The 17,453-nt window shown below is 42.1% G+C and overlaps 1 protein-coding gene across 4 annotated transcripts in view; it reads right to left on the minus strand.

Annotated features, from left to right (window-relative positions):
- Window positions 1-238: 238 nt before the first annotated feature.
- ARFGEF3 (ARFGEF family member 3) overlaps window positions 239-17,453 on the minus strand; it is a 128,484-nt gene continuing 111,269 nt past the window's right edge. For 3 of the 4 annotated variants that reach the window (XM_077351560.1, XM_077351550.1, XM_077351540.1), the window contains 2 exons: window positions 14,833-16,060; window positions 7,773-12,285 (listed from right to left, as the gene is read on the minus strand). In XM_077351560.1, coding sequence (XP_077207675.1) covers window positions 12,094-12,285; window positions 14,833-16,060 — 1,420 coding nt within the window. In that variant the 3' untranslated portion in view covers window positions 7,773-12,093. Of the gene's footprint in view, window positions 844-7,772; window positions 12,286-14,832; window positions 16,061-17,453 lie in introns of those variants that run through there. The other variant, XM_077351568.1, reaches the window with a different exon arrangement.

Raw genomic sequence — 17,453 nt, forward strand, 5'->3', positions numbered from 1 at the left:
CCCTAATGTTATACTAGCAAACCCTTCAGATTTTGTTTTTGACATATAGTGAATGTGAATCATTGTTTCATGTTCTTAAAATATTTTTTTCATGGCCCTGCAGTCTTAAATATGTTTTGGCTGTCATAAAGAACCATGTGAATTGAAACTTTTTAAAAATGTTGCATTGTGTTTACCTTGCTTCATGGCAATATGAAAAAATAAATATTTAGAAATAGATCCTACCCCATGGGTTGTCCTAAACTTCTGTTCTGATTTTATTGTTGAAATAGTTTTGAGGGTCAGAGTTTTTTTGTTTTGATTTTTGTTGATTCTATACAGGTACTTAATAGTTTTTACATATATAGGTAATAAGGAGCAATGACGATTACTAGAAGGCTATACATTTTGATTAAAGGAATTTGACAAAGTGATCTCATTAATTTTAGCTAATGGGACGTTATCCCCTTTTATCATTTCATGAAAGCTGCAGCAAGGCACCGACTTTCCTATTGTCTTTTATTCCTTTTCCTGTTTAATGAGCTGACTGATCCCGCTGAAGGAGACATAAACCTTGAGATTTTTAAAAAAGGAACTTGAGCTACTAAATATTTAATCAGTGCTATTTCCATGACAAACTTTCTGACCTCAAGCCAACAAATGCAGGAAGCGCCAATGTTCTTTGTGTAACTTGAAAAGGAAAGATGATACAATATCTTCCATTTTGTGGGAGTGATGCACTTCACGGACACTGTGCTTGAACACTGTGCTGCAGTCACTGACACATCCTCAAAATCTGAACGGAACCGCAGTAAGAAGTGATGGACTTTTAGAGGGGACAACTGGGTAAAGCTGTTATCGATTCTGTAACACAAGACAGCAGAGTAGATTATCATAATTACTTTGGGCCTTGAAAAATAGATGAAGAAGCTGTAAAATGCTACGAAGGTCAATGGTCAAAGGAGCCAAAAGAAAATTAAAAGTTTGCAGTGTTGTGCTGCCTTGCAACCTACTCCAGCTCTTCTCTCAGAGAGTTTATTTCTCTGAATTGTTTCTGTTCATGAAGTCAGGAGAACGTTTATTTGTCAGCAAGGGAGTGTGCTATATGAAGAGGACAAACTATTTGGCTATGTTTTTAATTGGGTGGATTGTTTTTTGAATTATCTTGTTGGGAGGGACAGAGGCATGGTATAGCCCAGTTTTCTAGCTATTCTGCCCTAAGCTTTAGGATGCTTAGGGCTAATCCTACGTTGAGCAGGGGGTTGAACTAGATGGCCTGTATGGCCCCTTCCAACTCTATGATTCTATGATTGCACCAACATTCTTGGGAATTCTTCAGTTTGTATTGTGAACTACAAATCAGGCAAAATGCATGGTGAACTTTCGCTCATCAGAAATCCCTTATTGCACTTAGGATTTCAAAACAATTAAAAGGAAACTGTGGATCAAATTGGGGTGGCATCTCAACGGAAGAGTGGACAGGGATCTTATACCTCCAGGAGGGCAGGGTGAAATGGGGCCTGCAAGACTGTTCCACCACAGGCACTTTACACAGACACAATGGAGTCTCTGTGTAACTTGCTTGCTAGACAATTATTACTATTAATAATTGCCTCTACAGCTTTTGTTGTCTTTTTAGCCACTTCGAGCCTGAGGAGATGATGGGAGTTAAAACTTTCAAATAAATAAATAAAATATCCCTAAAGCTCACCAATTTTAGAAAACATTTAGTTGCAATCTCTTAATAATGATGGAAGGATAGAATCCTTTTAGCAGACGGAAGGCCTATGTTGCCGTCTCTGCTTGCTGTCTCCAAGTGAGATAAGATGTCACTTAGTGCTTGTCTTGGGACTGTCTGTGGGATTCCATTCAGCCTCCTGAGATTCATAAATGGCATTTTGCTGCAGAGTCTCCACTTCTAATGAGGCTGTCTGAGCTTGTGGCACCACCATTGTGAGTAGGCTGGGAAACGTGGGAGGCTGAAGTTTTTGTCACACTCTTGTCAGTCTGTGGTTCCCCAAACAGTTTTTGGCTGCCACAAGTGCAGGGAAGGAAGGCTGCAAAACCTCTTTGTCTTTATGCTTCCTCCCTAACATTCTCCTCAAAACAAAACAAAATCTGAGGAAGAGTGCTTGCACTCGAAAGCTCACACCTTGAATAAATCTTTGTTGGTCTTAAAGGTGCCACTGGACTCTGATTTTGTTTTGTTGTGCTGCTTCAGACCAACATGGCTACCCACTTGAATTCTCCTCAAAGTAGTTCCAAGCAGAGGTGGAGACATTTATTCATCAGCCTTTCTTCTGCTGTTCATCACTTCCTCTTCAAATCAGGCCGACTTTTGGGCTTCCCTTTCTATACTCATGAGTAGCCTGCTTTTTGATCTCATGAATGCTTGCTCATTTTCCTTTTCACTATTAAGAAAAGCATCCAGGTATTCCACCTTGGTAATAAGTCAGTCTCCTGCCATGATCTATGTTGCTGACACAAAGTCTCCCTCAGGTCCCTTGGCTTCTGCCCTTTTCTCTGTTAGGTCAAGAGCCAGTCATTTTCAATTCCCAAATCCTCATATCTATTATAACATTTCTTGACTGTCTCTCTCCCATTGGGCTCATGGCAGTTCACAATATATTAAAAATATATACTTTATAAATAACATACTAAAATTGTAAAATTTAAACTCTAAGAATAACCAACTCTCTATCCAGCAACTAATTTGGTTAATTAACTATCTAACAACCTTTCCTCCCCCATCTTCTGCTATCATCCTCCCCCCACCCCACACTGCCTGTTGGATATGGCAGGTATCTCAATGGCACAGGGGGAAAAGGAGAGGGAGAGAACTGCAAAGATCAGTTGGTCACCCTGGCCTCAACCATAGGCCGGGTGGAAGAGTGTTGCCTTGCAGGTCCTGCAAAACTGTAATAGCTCGGTCAGGACCCTAGTCTCAGGTGGCAGCTCATTCAACCAAGTTGAATAAATATTCTTCTGTCCTTTGATTTGGTTGGAACCAAATAAAGTATATGGCTATTTCCACTTATTTCCACTCTAATGGCAGAAAGTGAAGAGGAACTAAAGAGCCTGTTGACGCGGATGAAGGAGGAGAGTGCAAAAGTTGGCTTGAAACTCAACATCAAGAAAACAAAGATCATGGCATCTGGTCCTCTCAATTCCTGGCAAATAGATGGGGAAGAAATGGAGATAGTGACAGATTTTATTTTACTGGGCTCCAAGATCACTGCAGATGGGGACTGCAGCAAAGAAATTAAAAGACGCTTGCTCCTGGGGAGGAAAGCTATGGCAAATCTAGACAGCATCCTAAAAAGCAGAGACATCACCCTGCCAACAAAAGTGCGTTTAGTCAAGGCTATGGTCTTCCCAGTTGCAATGTATGGCTGCGAAAGTTGGACCATAAGGAAGGCCGAGCGTCAAAGAATTGAGGCTTTTGAACTCTGGTGCTGGAGAAGACTCTTGCGAGTCCCTTGGACTGCAAGGCGAACAAACCGGTCAGTCCTAGAGGAGATCAGCCCTGACTGCTCCTTAGAAGGCCAGATCCTGAAGGTGAAACTCAAATACTTTGGCCACCTCATGAGAAGGAAGGACTCCCTGGAGAAGAGCCTAATGCTGGGAGCGATCGAGGGCAAAAGAAGAAGGGGACGACAGAGAATGAGGTGGCTGGATGGAGTCACTGAAGCAGTAGGTGCAAACTTAAATGGACTCCGGGGAATGGTAGAGGACAGGAAGGCCTGGAGGATCATTGTCCATGGGGTCGCGATGGGTCGGACACGACTTCGCACATAACAACAACAACATTTCCACTTATACCTAACAAAGTATGCATGAAAAAAGTACATTTTCATCATGTTTGACCTCGTTCCTATCCTATACCAAGACATCAAGGAGCAGGGAAGGTATTGGCAGTCTTAGCTATGGGGGTCTGGGCTCTGCCCTGGGGGAGGGGCTGCTCCCCTGCTGCTCATCAGTGTTACTGATAGCACTCTTGGATCTTGTTAATGCAACTTTGCATTATTAGTTGTAGTAGTACTATTATTGATGTTGGTAGGAGGTGATTCTCTCCACTTTCTCCCAGGTGCATTACAGGCCAATCCAAGCAATGGGGCAGGGGTTTCTCTTGTCAGCCTGCCCCATCACATAGGTGCTGCCTGGTTCTGCAGCTGATATGCCAAGCAATGCTGCCAGACCAGTGTTGTTGCTGGTCAGTAGTTCCTGTTTGGAGAGTGCTTCCATGAACAGGAAGAAACCACCAGCACCACCACCCTGAACTGAGACAATGGAGGAGCCTGAAGAGGTGGCCACAGAGGAGGTCAAGCACAGGACTCGTCTCCCCCAGCAGCCCTTTGCTGGGGCTACTGCAGTTCATTTTACCATAGAGGTTCTGATAATTCCTCAAGTGGCATGGCATCACTGTCTTTTTCTGAAAATGGTGATACACTGTCAACTAGTGGATGGAAATGTTATTCCCTTTGACAAGAAGAGTCGGTGATCAGACCTTCCCCAATATTCCTTCTAGAATTGCTGAAGTTCCAACCCGCATTATACTTATAATTGTGGTAACAGTCACCCTCCCCCCCCCCCATTACAGGGCTTTTAATTCTTTCTATTCACCCTCTCCAGGGCTGACCTGTCCATTAGACACTAGAAGTGGAGGGGTGCCAATCATCCTTGCAGCTGCCCTGCCCACCTGTAGAGTTGGAGCTGTCTTCTATGGAAAGTGGTGCCCCTGGGATATAGCCCCTGGCTCAGTGTTCCATGGGTGCCGCCTTCTTTCCTTCCCTCTTCCATCAAGGGGCGTGGCTGTGAATAGACTGGGGTGATATTGTCACTTCTGGGTTTGTAGCCAGAAGCAATGTCATGGTGTCACACAATGCTGCAGGAATTCCTACAGGGACCAAGGGCCTGTTGCCTGCCACAGTGGGCCACCTGCAGGAATTCCTTGCTGTTATACTACTTTATGTATTCTGGTTGCGTGGCTATGTTTTCAGGCTCCATGGAGGATACATCAATCACAATGCATAGCTCCTAGAGGTAAGAGCTTTATTTTCCCTTTGAAACTTCAAGCTCTTGTTGGGGTGTCTTTTCCCACTATAGGTAGTCAAATGGTATACTGTTTAGAACAGGGGTGGTCAAACTGTGGCCCTCCAGATGTCCATGGAGGGCCACAGGGGCTGGCAGGGGACTCATGTGAATTGTAGTCCATGGACATCTGGAGGACCACAGTTTGACCACCCCTGGTTTAGAAGATACACCTCATGTTTTTTATATAGGGTATGACAATCTGGATCTGTTTCAGAAAAGATTTTACTTTTGGCGCTGAGTAAGCTGGCCAGGCAAGCTGTTATGACAGACTGTGGAAGGCCTTGTAGTCTTGTGTTTATTCTGAATACAGTTATACTTTCTTTGCTTAAGAAGACCCTCATCATATTCCTGTGGGATTGTGGCATCTTGTAGATGGCTTTATGTATGATAGTTCTAGAGGGAACAGCAGATGTCTTTCTAAAAAGAGTACATCAACAGTATCATTGAAAGGTGTTACGCATGGCAGGATCCCTGCCTTATGCCTTGGCACACTGTCTTCTACAACCAATGGCACCTCACAATAGTCTAGGCTTAAGCTAAAGCCAAGACGACACTGCTAGGGTCAGCCAAGCCAGGCCAGACTCCATCTTAGAAATCTTGCTCTCTGCCTTAGGTTGGGAATGACAGCCTTTGCCTGGCCCAGAGGTACCTCTGGACTCAAGCTTGCATCAGCTCACCCCCCCCCCCCATTGTATTTCTAAGTGAGTGGACTGGCTTCCTCCTGTTTGCCTAAGGGCTCCTAAGAAAATCCTTTGTCTTGCAACATTTTTCACACTTGGCCCCTCTGCCAGGGGATATTTCCTCCCCACACCCTGCCAGCTAGACCTGATGGCTCTCTTCCTCAGAGCCATTAATACCTTTATCCAAATCCATTTACGGCCATCCCCCCCACTTGGCCAGGTATTGTCCTAATCTCCGGGGACCCTGGAAACTTCCAGCACATGCTTACCTGAGCCTTGTCACGTAGCCCCCTTCCCAAAACCCCATAAAAACTGTGGCTTCACACAGCCACTCTGAGTGTCTTCCAACCCGAGACCTCCCACGCTGGTTCGTGCTTCTTCCTCTGACCCACCACTCCTCGGACAGGTAACTATCAAGCCTTCCACTCTTCCTCCCCCTTCTCTATATGACTGCTTGTATGTGTGTTAGCTATTTGTGTGTACTTTTGTTATTTTCCTTTCAATAAAAGCTTATATTAATATTTTACCATTTAAATCTGTGTTTGCCTTGAGTTCCCACGGGCGTAATAAACCCTCGTAGACATAGGTAACGATCCGATAAACGCTAAGTTACCCCCCCTTTCGCAGCACTTGAGCTAATATTCTCCACAAGCTCAAAGATACGTGTTTTTAGGACACGTGTTCAGCAATTTGGGTAACAAAGGTATTCTGAATAAAAGTGCCTACTACTGTTTGCTTTTGGCAACATGAACACCTTTAGCTCAACATCAGTTTTACAAGCCAATATACATTTCATGCTTCTTGACTTTCTACTGTAATAGCAAAAGGAGAACAAGGTGGTCATGAGATGTACAAGCTTTCAGTGCACATACATATTCAGACTATCTCCTCTGCCCCACCCCCAATGTTCACTGTCAATCATCCAAGAATTAAAAAACCCAACACAAAATCAGTTGCTTTTTCTTAGACCTAATCCTTTAAACTGAATGGCTCAAAAGGCAGAGGCTTCGATCAGCACAGGTAACTTGAGCTTGGCTGGATTAAAGTGAAAGAGTAAAGAAAACACAAATGTGGAGAAGCATACTCAGTACTGAATAAAAGCAACTGCACAGTTGTGAAAGTAAAGAAACTACAAAGCATAACTGATTTTACATTAGGACTTCACTTCGTGCTGAAGAAAACAAAGCAACACGAATAGTCCCTGACGGAACTTTGGATGAAGGAGAGAAAGTGGGGAAGTTCAGAATCTAGTTGCAAGTTAACACTTCCTATACAATAAAAATCAATATATACAATATTTGCCATTATTGGAAGCAAATTCCTTACTTCAATATTTTATAGATGCTATACGTACTCCTAACAGTTTAAATGTGCATAGGACTGCAGCCTAATCTGTGGCAGCAAAAGCTAGGTTCTATTAAACATTTAGCAAGATGCACTATGCCAGTAAGGAAATGTTCAGAAGGGATACTCCAGCAGTTAGGCAAGATCAGCAGTTCAGGCATTAGGGTCCTCATTGTTGTTTTTGAAAAAGGTCATTCCCATCCAGCCAGGACCAGAAGTTGGCTTGAAGACAAAACCGATTGGTCATAGCCACAACAATCTATCAGAACTGAGAAGAGTCTTCTGTAGAGTCGGTCAGATGTAATCAATAGTTGTCCATCCGCCCCACCCCCACAAAAAAAAATTGGATTTGCTGACTTTTCTTACTCTAGTTATTCTTACCTCTCAGAACATTATTGGATGAATAAAGTAATGCACCCTTATCTCCAGCAATTTTGAAATAACTGAGATTTCAAAACTCCTTCCTCCCCGCCACCCCAGTTGCCATTTCAGAAGCCTAAGGTGGAAAATTCTATCATCTTGTTAGGGCAAGTCAACTGGATTATTTCAAAAGTAATGATTACACGTGTGGTTAGATTTCACAAAGCCCATTCCACCCAAGGGAACTGTGAAAGTAATACAACATTTTTTGCTCACTATTTCTAATATTTTGCAAAAAACCTCAACGAGTACATATTTAATTTTGCATTTACTTTATTCTACAACACAAGCAACATAAATAGTTATAATTTGTTTTAAAATATTTCCCTTTAAGAATTTGATTTGAACAAAATATACACAAAATACATTTTGCAAACTGTCTTACAGTTAACTGTTGATCATAGACACAGGAAAAAAATTAAGTATGCTTCATGAAAATAAGGGAGAATGGACAGGATATCATTTTATTTCAATACGTTCATAGGGTACGAGCCAAGAACAATTCAAAAATAGGAATTTACACTGGTGTAGGCATTAAGGCTGATTTTGTATAGCCTCTCTATATGGAGCACAAAGATGACAATTGGGGAGGGGCCTCCTGTTCCTTAACATGCCCCCCTTGGAATTTCCTATGTTACTTACCCCCCTCCTGTCAGCAGGTCTCCCTGTGTTCAGAGAACTGGAGGGGCTGCAAGCCTCCAATATAACCATCACTCCGACTACAAGAGCTGTGGCTGCATTGGCCCCCATTTTACTTGTCTCCTTTAAACACCTTTTGGATTCTTGTAATTGCATTGCTGCATGGAAAGTATCATGGCAGTCATTAGTGTCACAGGACTTTCAAAAATTATTCTCATTTTTGAATAGATCAAATCTTTGGCATAAAAGAATGAACTGACAACCAACTTCTTTCAGGCTTTCACTTCATGGGTAGAAAAATTACTGGCTTAGCACTGTAGTGGCAAACAGTAGTTGTTGAAGTATGTAGTATTCTGTTGGTAAAACTCGTTATACAATAAACAGCCTTGATGCTCTAGATAGCTGCTACAAACCTTTAAAGTATTCCCCCCTCTATATAAAATAGAGTGTTCCTGTGAACAGAACTATTTCAGAAAAAAAACTGAAAGAAAGAGGGGAGGGGTCTGTCATCAAAAATGGTGATCTTGTGTTGAGTTTTCTCCTCTTGTTCTGTAAGATGTCACTCCAGCATTCTGATATCATTATGTGTACCATTTTCCCACCCTTGATTCAATGAACTGTTTGGGATTTTTTTTGTGGGGGGGGGGTCAACAAAATGTTCAGAGCAATGATGACAGGTTACAAGATCAGCTGAATTTAACATTGTAGAAGAGGAGAAGATAGCAAGACTCAGACATTTTCTATATAATTTTTTCCCCAGAGTTTTTCACTCAAATCTAGACGCTCATTCATGCAGTCACCCAACTTCTGCACTTTGACCTCTCCCAATCTCCGGATAGCATTTTTACAGGAGTACATGATTACCCTGGTGCCTGTTCTCTTTTCCCTGTGTGAACAGGGAAAAGGGCCAATGACTTTAAGAACCAAGGACGTATGACTGGCTCCTGTGCACTTAAGCTTCCTCTAATGCTCACTGGAGCTGGCAGCTCAGACCAGAAATGCTCTGCAGGTATGGCAACTCTGGCACATGTACGTTGCTCCATCTTTGCACCACTTTTGTTATTTGCTATAGTGAAAGGGGCAACTCTGCATGCATAAAGTGGTGTGACCGAGATGTTTCCTGCTTTGAAGAGAACAGAAAAGCTCTTGTTGCAGCATAACTCTATATGCAAATCATCATACATGCAAGATTACTCTTCATGGAGCATGGCTGTTCTGAAATTTGTAGTCTTAATGCTATATCATTTCAGAAGCACTTTGTGGCAATTCTTCATGGTCAACCAAAACAATAGAACCCTTCCTCAAACTTCTGGTATCACTCTGTTAACTATCCCAGAGTCCCCATTTCACCCCTGAACTTCACCTATCTGGACCATAAGCATGCTGTACAGAACAAGCTGTATTTGAAGCTGGTTTTCATGTTATGATACCTATGAAGTTAATACCTAAAATGAAGATTCGCTATCCTGAGTTGCTGAATACAAATCATTCACCTATCAGGTGACAACTGCAAGGGATCTTAAGTAGTTTCCAACTCCTGGCTGTAAAGTCAATTATCCCTTGAGACAAGCAACTACTTTTTGTCTTTCCTCATAATGAAGACCAGCAGGTGCCTTCTGGACATCTGGAATTCATAATATTGGACCAAATATAATATATTGCATATCAAAAGCTAATTTTACAATCCAGGAACCTTTTTGTTTGTTTTATTTGGTGTTCAGGGGGAATGGATGCAGAAATCCTGAGTGTGATTTATGTTTGTCTCTCTACTTAATGACTCTGCTAAATAGATGATTATAGTGACAAGCTAGAATTGAATATAAAATCCCACTAACAAACAATGTAGGCGTGCACCACTTGAAAATGTTCCCCTAAAAAATCCAACTTCACAAAGAGAGCCATAGAAACACTAAGTATTTAAGTTGAAAACCAAATAAGAAACAAAACGGGTACATGTAATCGCATCACCTGGGCATAGTAGCAGCTTCTTTTGCAAAGAACATCATAATCTCTAATCAATGGACACGAGGGTTGAGCAGCTGACAGAACTTGTACATTTACTCACTAGTTTATATTGATTTAACGAAATAGGAAAAGGGAGAGGTGCAAATAAGATGTTGATGCAACCCTTCAAGGTAAGGAGCAATGCATCAAAACCAGGCTATTGAAGGAAGGGTCTTGTGTGCCTTCCTAATGGATCTAGAGAAACATCATAAGGGCCAATCCGAGAGGATGTGTTGCGCAATCCAGCATTCTCTGAACATGGAACACAGGCTACTATGAGGGTGTCTCTAAAACACACACCACTTTTTGCTAGCCTTGGCTGTAGAGTAGGCCTCAAAACCAAACTGGCAGGAATCAATCTGAACATAGTATGTTCTACATGTGGTAAAGGACACATGATATGGCAGACATCTGAGGATGATGGTTTTAGTAATAGTTTAGTAGCCACACCTACATTTGTAGGCTCTACTGAATAATCTTCTATGCAACAAAATAGGTCGGAGAAGTTGGTTTAGTTAAAAGGCTCTGAGGTCAATGGATAATCCTGGGTCAATATGCTTCTCTCTGCCTAGCCAACTTCACAGGGCAGTTGTTAGAAGAAAATGAGGTAACCTGATTTTTTTCTGTCCTAAAATCTGAATGCTAGGCTATTTCCTCTTGATGAAAAGTGGGCTGGCCACTGAACTTCAAAACCTAGTCAATGTGTGATGTGTATTCACATACAATGCAGGGATGGGTGAAGGTAGCACAGGATCAGCTAAATTGGTTTAGGGGATTATATTTTGCAGGGAATAAAGAAGAATACTATGTATGATCTTGGTTTGCTCTTCAGAATACCTGCATGTGATGCCAAAAGCAGGGAAAAGCCAGTTAATGTTTGTGGCAAGACATGTACTTTTCCATCTCTGAATTTCCGAACTACAGGCCTAGGATAGTTTCAGGCATTTAGGATAGTAAGGAATTATATAAATTGTATCTCAGAAGCCCATGGGCAATTTGGTGGGGGAGGGGCTCTACTCAATAAAGGCATGCAATGATATTTGTACTGATAATTTAAAATTAATGCATTTTTGAATTGGAAGGCACATTTTTCATTGCATGCTTTGCAAGAGGAGATATCAAGTTAAAACCAATAAACTGGATATAAAGTTGTTGAAATATTGCACTACTGTAATCCTTCATCTCTATGTTTTTTCTATCCAAACAAGAAAATCCTAAGAAAAAATTGCAGTAGCACAATATCAAAAATGTGTGGATCCTACTGCAGGTTATTACTTCCACTGATTCATGAATTATTGGTATGAATACAGATTGCTTCAAATATCAGCCTACCTGATTTTAGGGCACCATGAGATGCTGTGCCAAAACCATCTAAGAAGCGATGGTACTAGCTAAAAAAACCCCCGAACATAAATATATATTTTATTTATGAGGACAAAACTGCACTTGAAAAAGGTGTCAGTGACACTGAAAGTTTGAAAATGCCAATAATCTTAAATCTGTTTGCTTACAGACATGTTTTACGAAGATGACCATTTCATGCTAACTGCATTTCACTGCCATCTCCCTTTTCCTCTTGAAGAAAAATGTTCTGACCTTTACGTTCATGGAAAATATGCAACGTCATGTGTGCCGAGTACCCATCTGTCAGCCTGATTTAATAGCATTTTCAGCTTTTAGTGAATTTGTGATACTCAGTACCCTGAGTAAACTTTATTTATCACATGCTGTTCTAGGTATAAGCAAGACTGAGTCACACTCTTAGGCAGTCAACAGCATGTGATAATAACTGGTCAGTTATTAACATCAAATAGGCAGCCACATGTACAGCTGCCTACCAGTGCTAAAAGGTACATCTTCAATAGCTGTGGTTTGTATGCCTTGAAGCGCCTCAGATACAGATCTTTACATGGTAACACAGACAACAGAACTACTATACTATTATGTCATAAACTCTCCCCACTCTTCCTAGCCATTCTCTCACAGCCTGACGAACCCGGATGTCAGTCACATGACATGTCAGCTGGCTGATGCAGGGGAAAACTGCTGGCTGGAGGGCTGTGAAGATCTGGTCTGGCAGGGACTGAATCTGGTTCAGAACGGTCAGCACCATATTGGTCCATGCCTGAAGTAGCAAGAGAATTTTAAAAAGACTGAGAAAATTGGCTATGCTGTCTAAAATAACACCATACAAATCGCAAAGAGAACAGTAGGTTAACATTATGTTTTTATAATATACAATAATAATATGATATGCTCCCCACTACTGCAAGTGGTTCCCCTTAGAGGAGAGCACAGAAACACTGGTATTTGTATAGCACCATCACCTGCTACAATGTAGCACAGATCTACTGCTGCCCCCGAACATATGGAGATATTCTGCACTCCAAGGTATGTCAGCCAATTAACAGCAGTGTCAGTTTGCTCTGCTCTCTGGTTGCCTCCACATGGGAGGTTTGCTCAATATGGTGTCTAGCTTGGTGTAGTGGTTAAGAACAACAGTGTCTAATCTGGAGAGCTCCTCCTCCACATGCAGCCAACTGGGTGAACTTGGACAAGTCACAGTTCTGTTACCACTGTCTCACAGAGCAGTTTCTCTCAGACCTCTCTCAGCCCCACCTACCTCACCAGGTATCTGTTGTGGGGACAGGAAGGGTATGTGGTTGTAAACCATTTTGAGATGCCTTTGGTTAGTGAAAAGTGGGGTATAAAAAACAACTCTTCAAACTGGAGCCAATTTTTGCAGTTCTGTTTTCTACGTAATTTCCCTTGTTTCAGTCCCCCCCCCCTCCACAAATGGCTTCAATTTCTTCAGGTATCCCACCTAAGGCCTCAACATAATGGAAATTGTGGTATTGTTTCAGCAACTGTTGGTTTTTTAGAAGCCCCCCCTTGCACCTTTCCAGTGGTTCTAGTAGGGGGAACAGTGGCCCTGAGACCCGAAACATGGTTATTGTTTACTTCATTAATACCCAGCCTTTCTCTAAAATGGGGACCCAAGGTGGTTTATAACATTCTCCCGTCTTCTATTATATTTTCACAACAGTCCTTTGAGGTAGGCTCAGAGAGTGTGTGACTGGCCCCAGAGTTGCCAAGCGAGTTTTCATGGGTGTGTAGGGATGTGAACCTGGGTCTCCCATGCCCTATTTGGATGCTCTAACCCCTACACTGAATTGGGGAATGCTGCCGTGTGGAGATTGCGAATATTGTGAATGCCTCTAGATTTGCAATGGCACCACCAGGCACTCCATGGAGAATTGTTGCTGTCTGAAAGCATACACAGACATTGATCTATGAAGAAGAAAAGTTGTTTCTTATATGCCACTTTTCTCTATCCGAAGGAGTCTCAAAGTGGCTTACAGTCGCCTTCCCTTTCCTCTCCCCACAACAGACACCCAGTGAGGGAGGTGAGGCTGAGAGAGCCCTGATATCACTACTTGGTCAGAACAGCATTATCAGTGCTGTGGTGAGCCCAAGGTCACCCAGCTGGCTGCATGTGGAGGAGTGCAGAATCGAACCCGGCATGCCAGATTAGAAGTCTGCACTCCTAACCCACTACACTAAACTGGCTCTCAAATGAAAGATCTACCATCCTTAAGAAACATTACATGTTCTTTTGTCATGATCACCAGCTTGTCCTGGACGTACCAAATTAGCTAGGCCAATAGGAAAGACCCCATTATAGTAACCTGACTCCAAACTCACAACAACAGCTAGGTACAAACACTTGCATATGTTGTGAACTGCTCTGGGTCCTCGGGAAAGGGTGGCATAGAAATTCAATACATAAATAAGAATGTTATTGGGAACAAAGCAGAATTAAATGAAAATTAAAACCAGGAATACAAAGACTGAGAGCTGTATTGTTAAAAGCACACAGGCAGGACAATATTCTTACAGTGGGAAATAATGGAAGGTTCTCCCTTCCCCAAGCCATCGTGCTGGCATCACCCTGAGAGAAATTAGCAGAAATGGCTGCTCCTTGGAACCATCACCACTAGCTGGTTTGCCTACATGGGTGACAGACTGAGCAGAAGGAGAACCAGCAATCACCACAGTTTACTCCTCTCCCTTAGAACAGGACCTGTCTTCGTTTTTAGACTCTGTTCTCTTATCATGGTTGTTGCACAGAGAGAGAGGCTCAGGTGAGCAAGTGATGCTGGTAGCTTTGAGCAGCCATCAATGGATGCCCACTTGGGTAACTGGCAACAAGAGCTGCCACCACTTGCCTCTGCCCTGGGGAATGGTGGTCGTCATTTAGCAACATCTTGCTGAGGGTCCTTCAAAATCTGGAACTGGCCCTACTAAAGAGACTTTTCTGAGCTTTGACAGAAGCTGAAGAGTGGGATAGACTGAGTTTTAATTAGATATGTTTTAATTCAAGGGATTTAATTATGTTTTTATTTCTGTGTGTTCATATTCTGTAAACCATCCTAGACAGGAAATTGAACTGTTTAATGCATATGTATAGGGTACATTAATCTGTTGCCTGGGGCACCAATGGCTTAAAACTGGTCATGCAGTCCCAGAATAAAACAGCTCATTTTAAAAGAGTTAAGGGTCGCAGCAAGCATGCTTCCTGCTGGGACCCAAACATGGAAATGATTTAAATCAGCATATATAAGGCATATTTTGTTTCATTTTAATCATACCACTGCCCTATTTGCCTTACCTGTATTTGTGCTTCACCGTCCCGGACAGATATATTGAGTGAACTGACTGTGGACCCAGAGCGTGGCCTCTTCTCTTGCCTCAAAATCTCTGGCCCTGCACTGAAGGAGTGCCTCATTTGGCCTTGATCAACCAAATTTTGTGGTCTTTGTGGGAGGGGTGAATCTACCCCCCGTGTGCTTAATGGATCTCCTTTCTTGTCGGCCTTCATCTCTTTGGCAAAAGTAGCCAGGTTATGCTGTTGTTTCCTTTTCTTATATTCTGTCATGAGTTTTGAGATGGTTTTGTCTGTGGCTATGGTGTAGATTTTGTTACCAGCACTTTCCCACCATTCCTTTTTCCTGCCTTGGTCCTTCTTCTCTGTTTTGGGACTCAAAGGTGGAAGAAGCAGCATATCTCCACTTCCTCCTTTAGGAGTGACTGTCTCTGTAAAAGAATCCCTAATCTGACTTTTCTCATCTTCAGAAGGGGTATCCTTCCCAGATAACCCTCCAGTAGATGGAGTGGAGGTTTCAGATTGAAAGGATGGAAGGATGAAGAAAGGGTCGCCCCTGAACACTGGGAGTTCATCTGTGCTACTTTCCAAATCTAAATGCATTTGGATGTAGTTATTACACAGTTCCATGCACAGCTTATGAAGCCGTTTTATTAACCATGCCCAGTCTGCGTTGCTGACAGGCTGAACACTTAGAGATGGCAGCCTGGCCCTCCACTGTCTCTTTTCTTTTCCTCTAGGTGGGCTTACTTGAGCTGTCTCTTCAAAAATGTCTTCATCTTCTGAAGAGCACTGCTGGGAAGAGTCAGTGCTTCTTTCGTCCTCCTCAAAGAGGATCTTCTTCACCTGTTCTGCAGTAATGTTTTCCTGGTTGGTCACAATGGCACAGATCAAGGCATGGAAGTAGATGTTGAAGCTCATGGCTGACTGACGGTACAAGTTGGCAGCTCCGCCAATACCAGAGACCTTTTTGAGCAAGCACTTCAACCCAGTCCTTGTATCAAACTCTCTGGCTGTCCGGTAGGAGTCCAGTAGTAAGTCAAAGATGACAGCCAAATTCTGCATAGAAATGTATCTGAGGAAGCCAGCCAATTTTGTTTCTGGCAGTTGTTGCACAGTCTTCTCTTCAGAGTGAGAAGGCCCCTTGACAAACTCTTCCAACAAAATATCGTATAAATTCTGTAGCAGGACTTGATGGGACAGCAGGCTCACAACTATTGTTCTGAAAGGAATACTTCATGCAGCCAAAAGATTGAGAGGGAGGGGGGGGGGAACAGATTGCAAACGTGTTTTTAAATCAATTGATAACATTTCTATACTGTCTTAACTTTGAGGCACTCAGAGCTGGATACTTAAAACAATGGGTTGGATCCAGAGTAACCATTCCAGTGGCAGAACAGAAATTTCCTGCCTCCCAATTTACTGCAGCAGCCCACTGATCTCTGTGAAATGCCACTCCTTGGGGGAATAGGAGATCCTGAGGAATGTCATGAGGGGGCTCCACAGCAGGAGGAGGGAACTGACAGACATTCTTAATTGAGTCTCGATCCAACTCTATATCATTATGTTGGTTGCTCAGGATAATAACAGCTCCCACCCAAACAGTGACATAATTTCCCCAAATATTTAAAAAATATAAAAAAACAATTGGACTTTGGCATATGAGCTTTTAAAAAGGAAGTGTCACTAGTACGCCTCTGATTTCCCTATCCTTCAGCAAGTTTTCATTCTAAATCATCAAACAGTTTTTTTAAAGTTCTTGTTTTACAGTATTATCCTACATGAATATAATTAATTTCTATATTAAAACATCATATATTACAATATCAAAGCAATATACTAGACAAACAAGTATGAACTATGTATCCATTATTATTCCAGCAGAATTGTATCACACAAACAACTGTTTTAATTTAACAATATGAAATTTAAACAAAGCAATGTGAAGGTTCTCTGGGGCTTCTGATTTAGAGAAATAGTCGATCAGTAGCTAACCCTTTTGATTCAAGTAATCCCATTTTACTACTGTTACAAAACTTGCTATTATTGCCATTGAGCAATATAGAAATCAAAATGGCTTGGAATAAATGGCTATTCATTTTCTACTTCTTTCCACTTCTCCCCTAGTTTCATTTTAATGCAGACCTTACATTGTCCTTTGACACTCTCTAGTGGCTATATTTTGGCCACTGCTTTATTTTCCTCAGCAGAGATTTTCAATCTGTAAAGAAAGACTAGGCAGAAGGTGATTACAGGCCAAAATGATATGGCCTGCTGTATACAGCCTTCCCTGTCGTGACAGAAGGAGATCCAAGGATGTGCTGCCCTTTCATGCACCTCACACAGGGAGATATTAACAATACTAGCATTGTGTGTGAGAGCCATTTTTCTTGGGACCCAAGGTCACTGGCTAGTGAACCAGTAAATCTCCCACTATGGCATATTTAATGCTCTCACACAATACTGTAGTGATAAAGGGGGTTGATTCACATGCTCTTGTAGGCTCCAGCTTTCTATTTCAAAGCCATTTCAGATGAAGGCCCCAACTATATAACCTTTTAATTTAGGTGGCTGGTAAAAAGCAACTCTGTTTATTCACAGCACTGTTTAAGAGAATATTTTCTGTA

This window comes from Paroedura picta, chromosome 1 (genome assembly GCF_049243985.1).
Source record: "Paroedura picta isolate Pp20150507F chromosome 1, Ppicta_v3.0, whole genome shotgun sequence".
NCBI lineage: Eukaryota > Metazoa > Chordata > Lepidosauria > Squamata > Gekkonidae > Paroedura > Paroedura picta.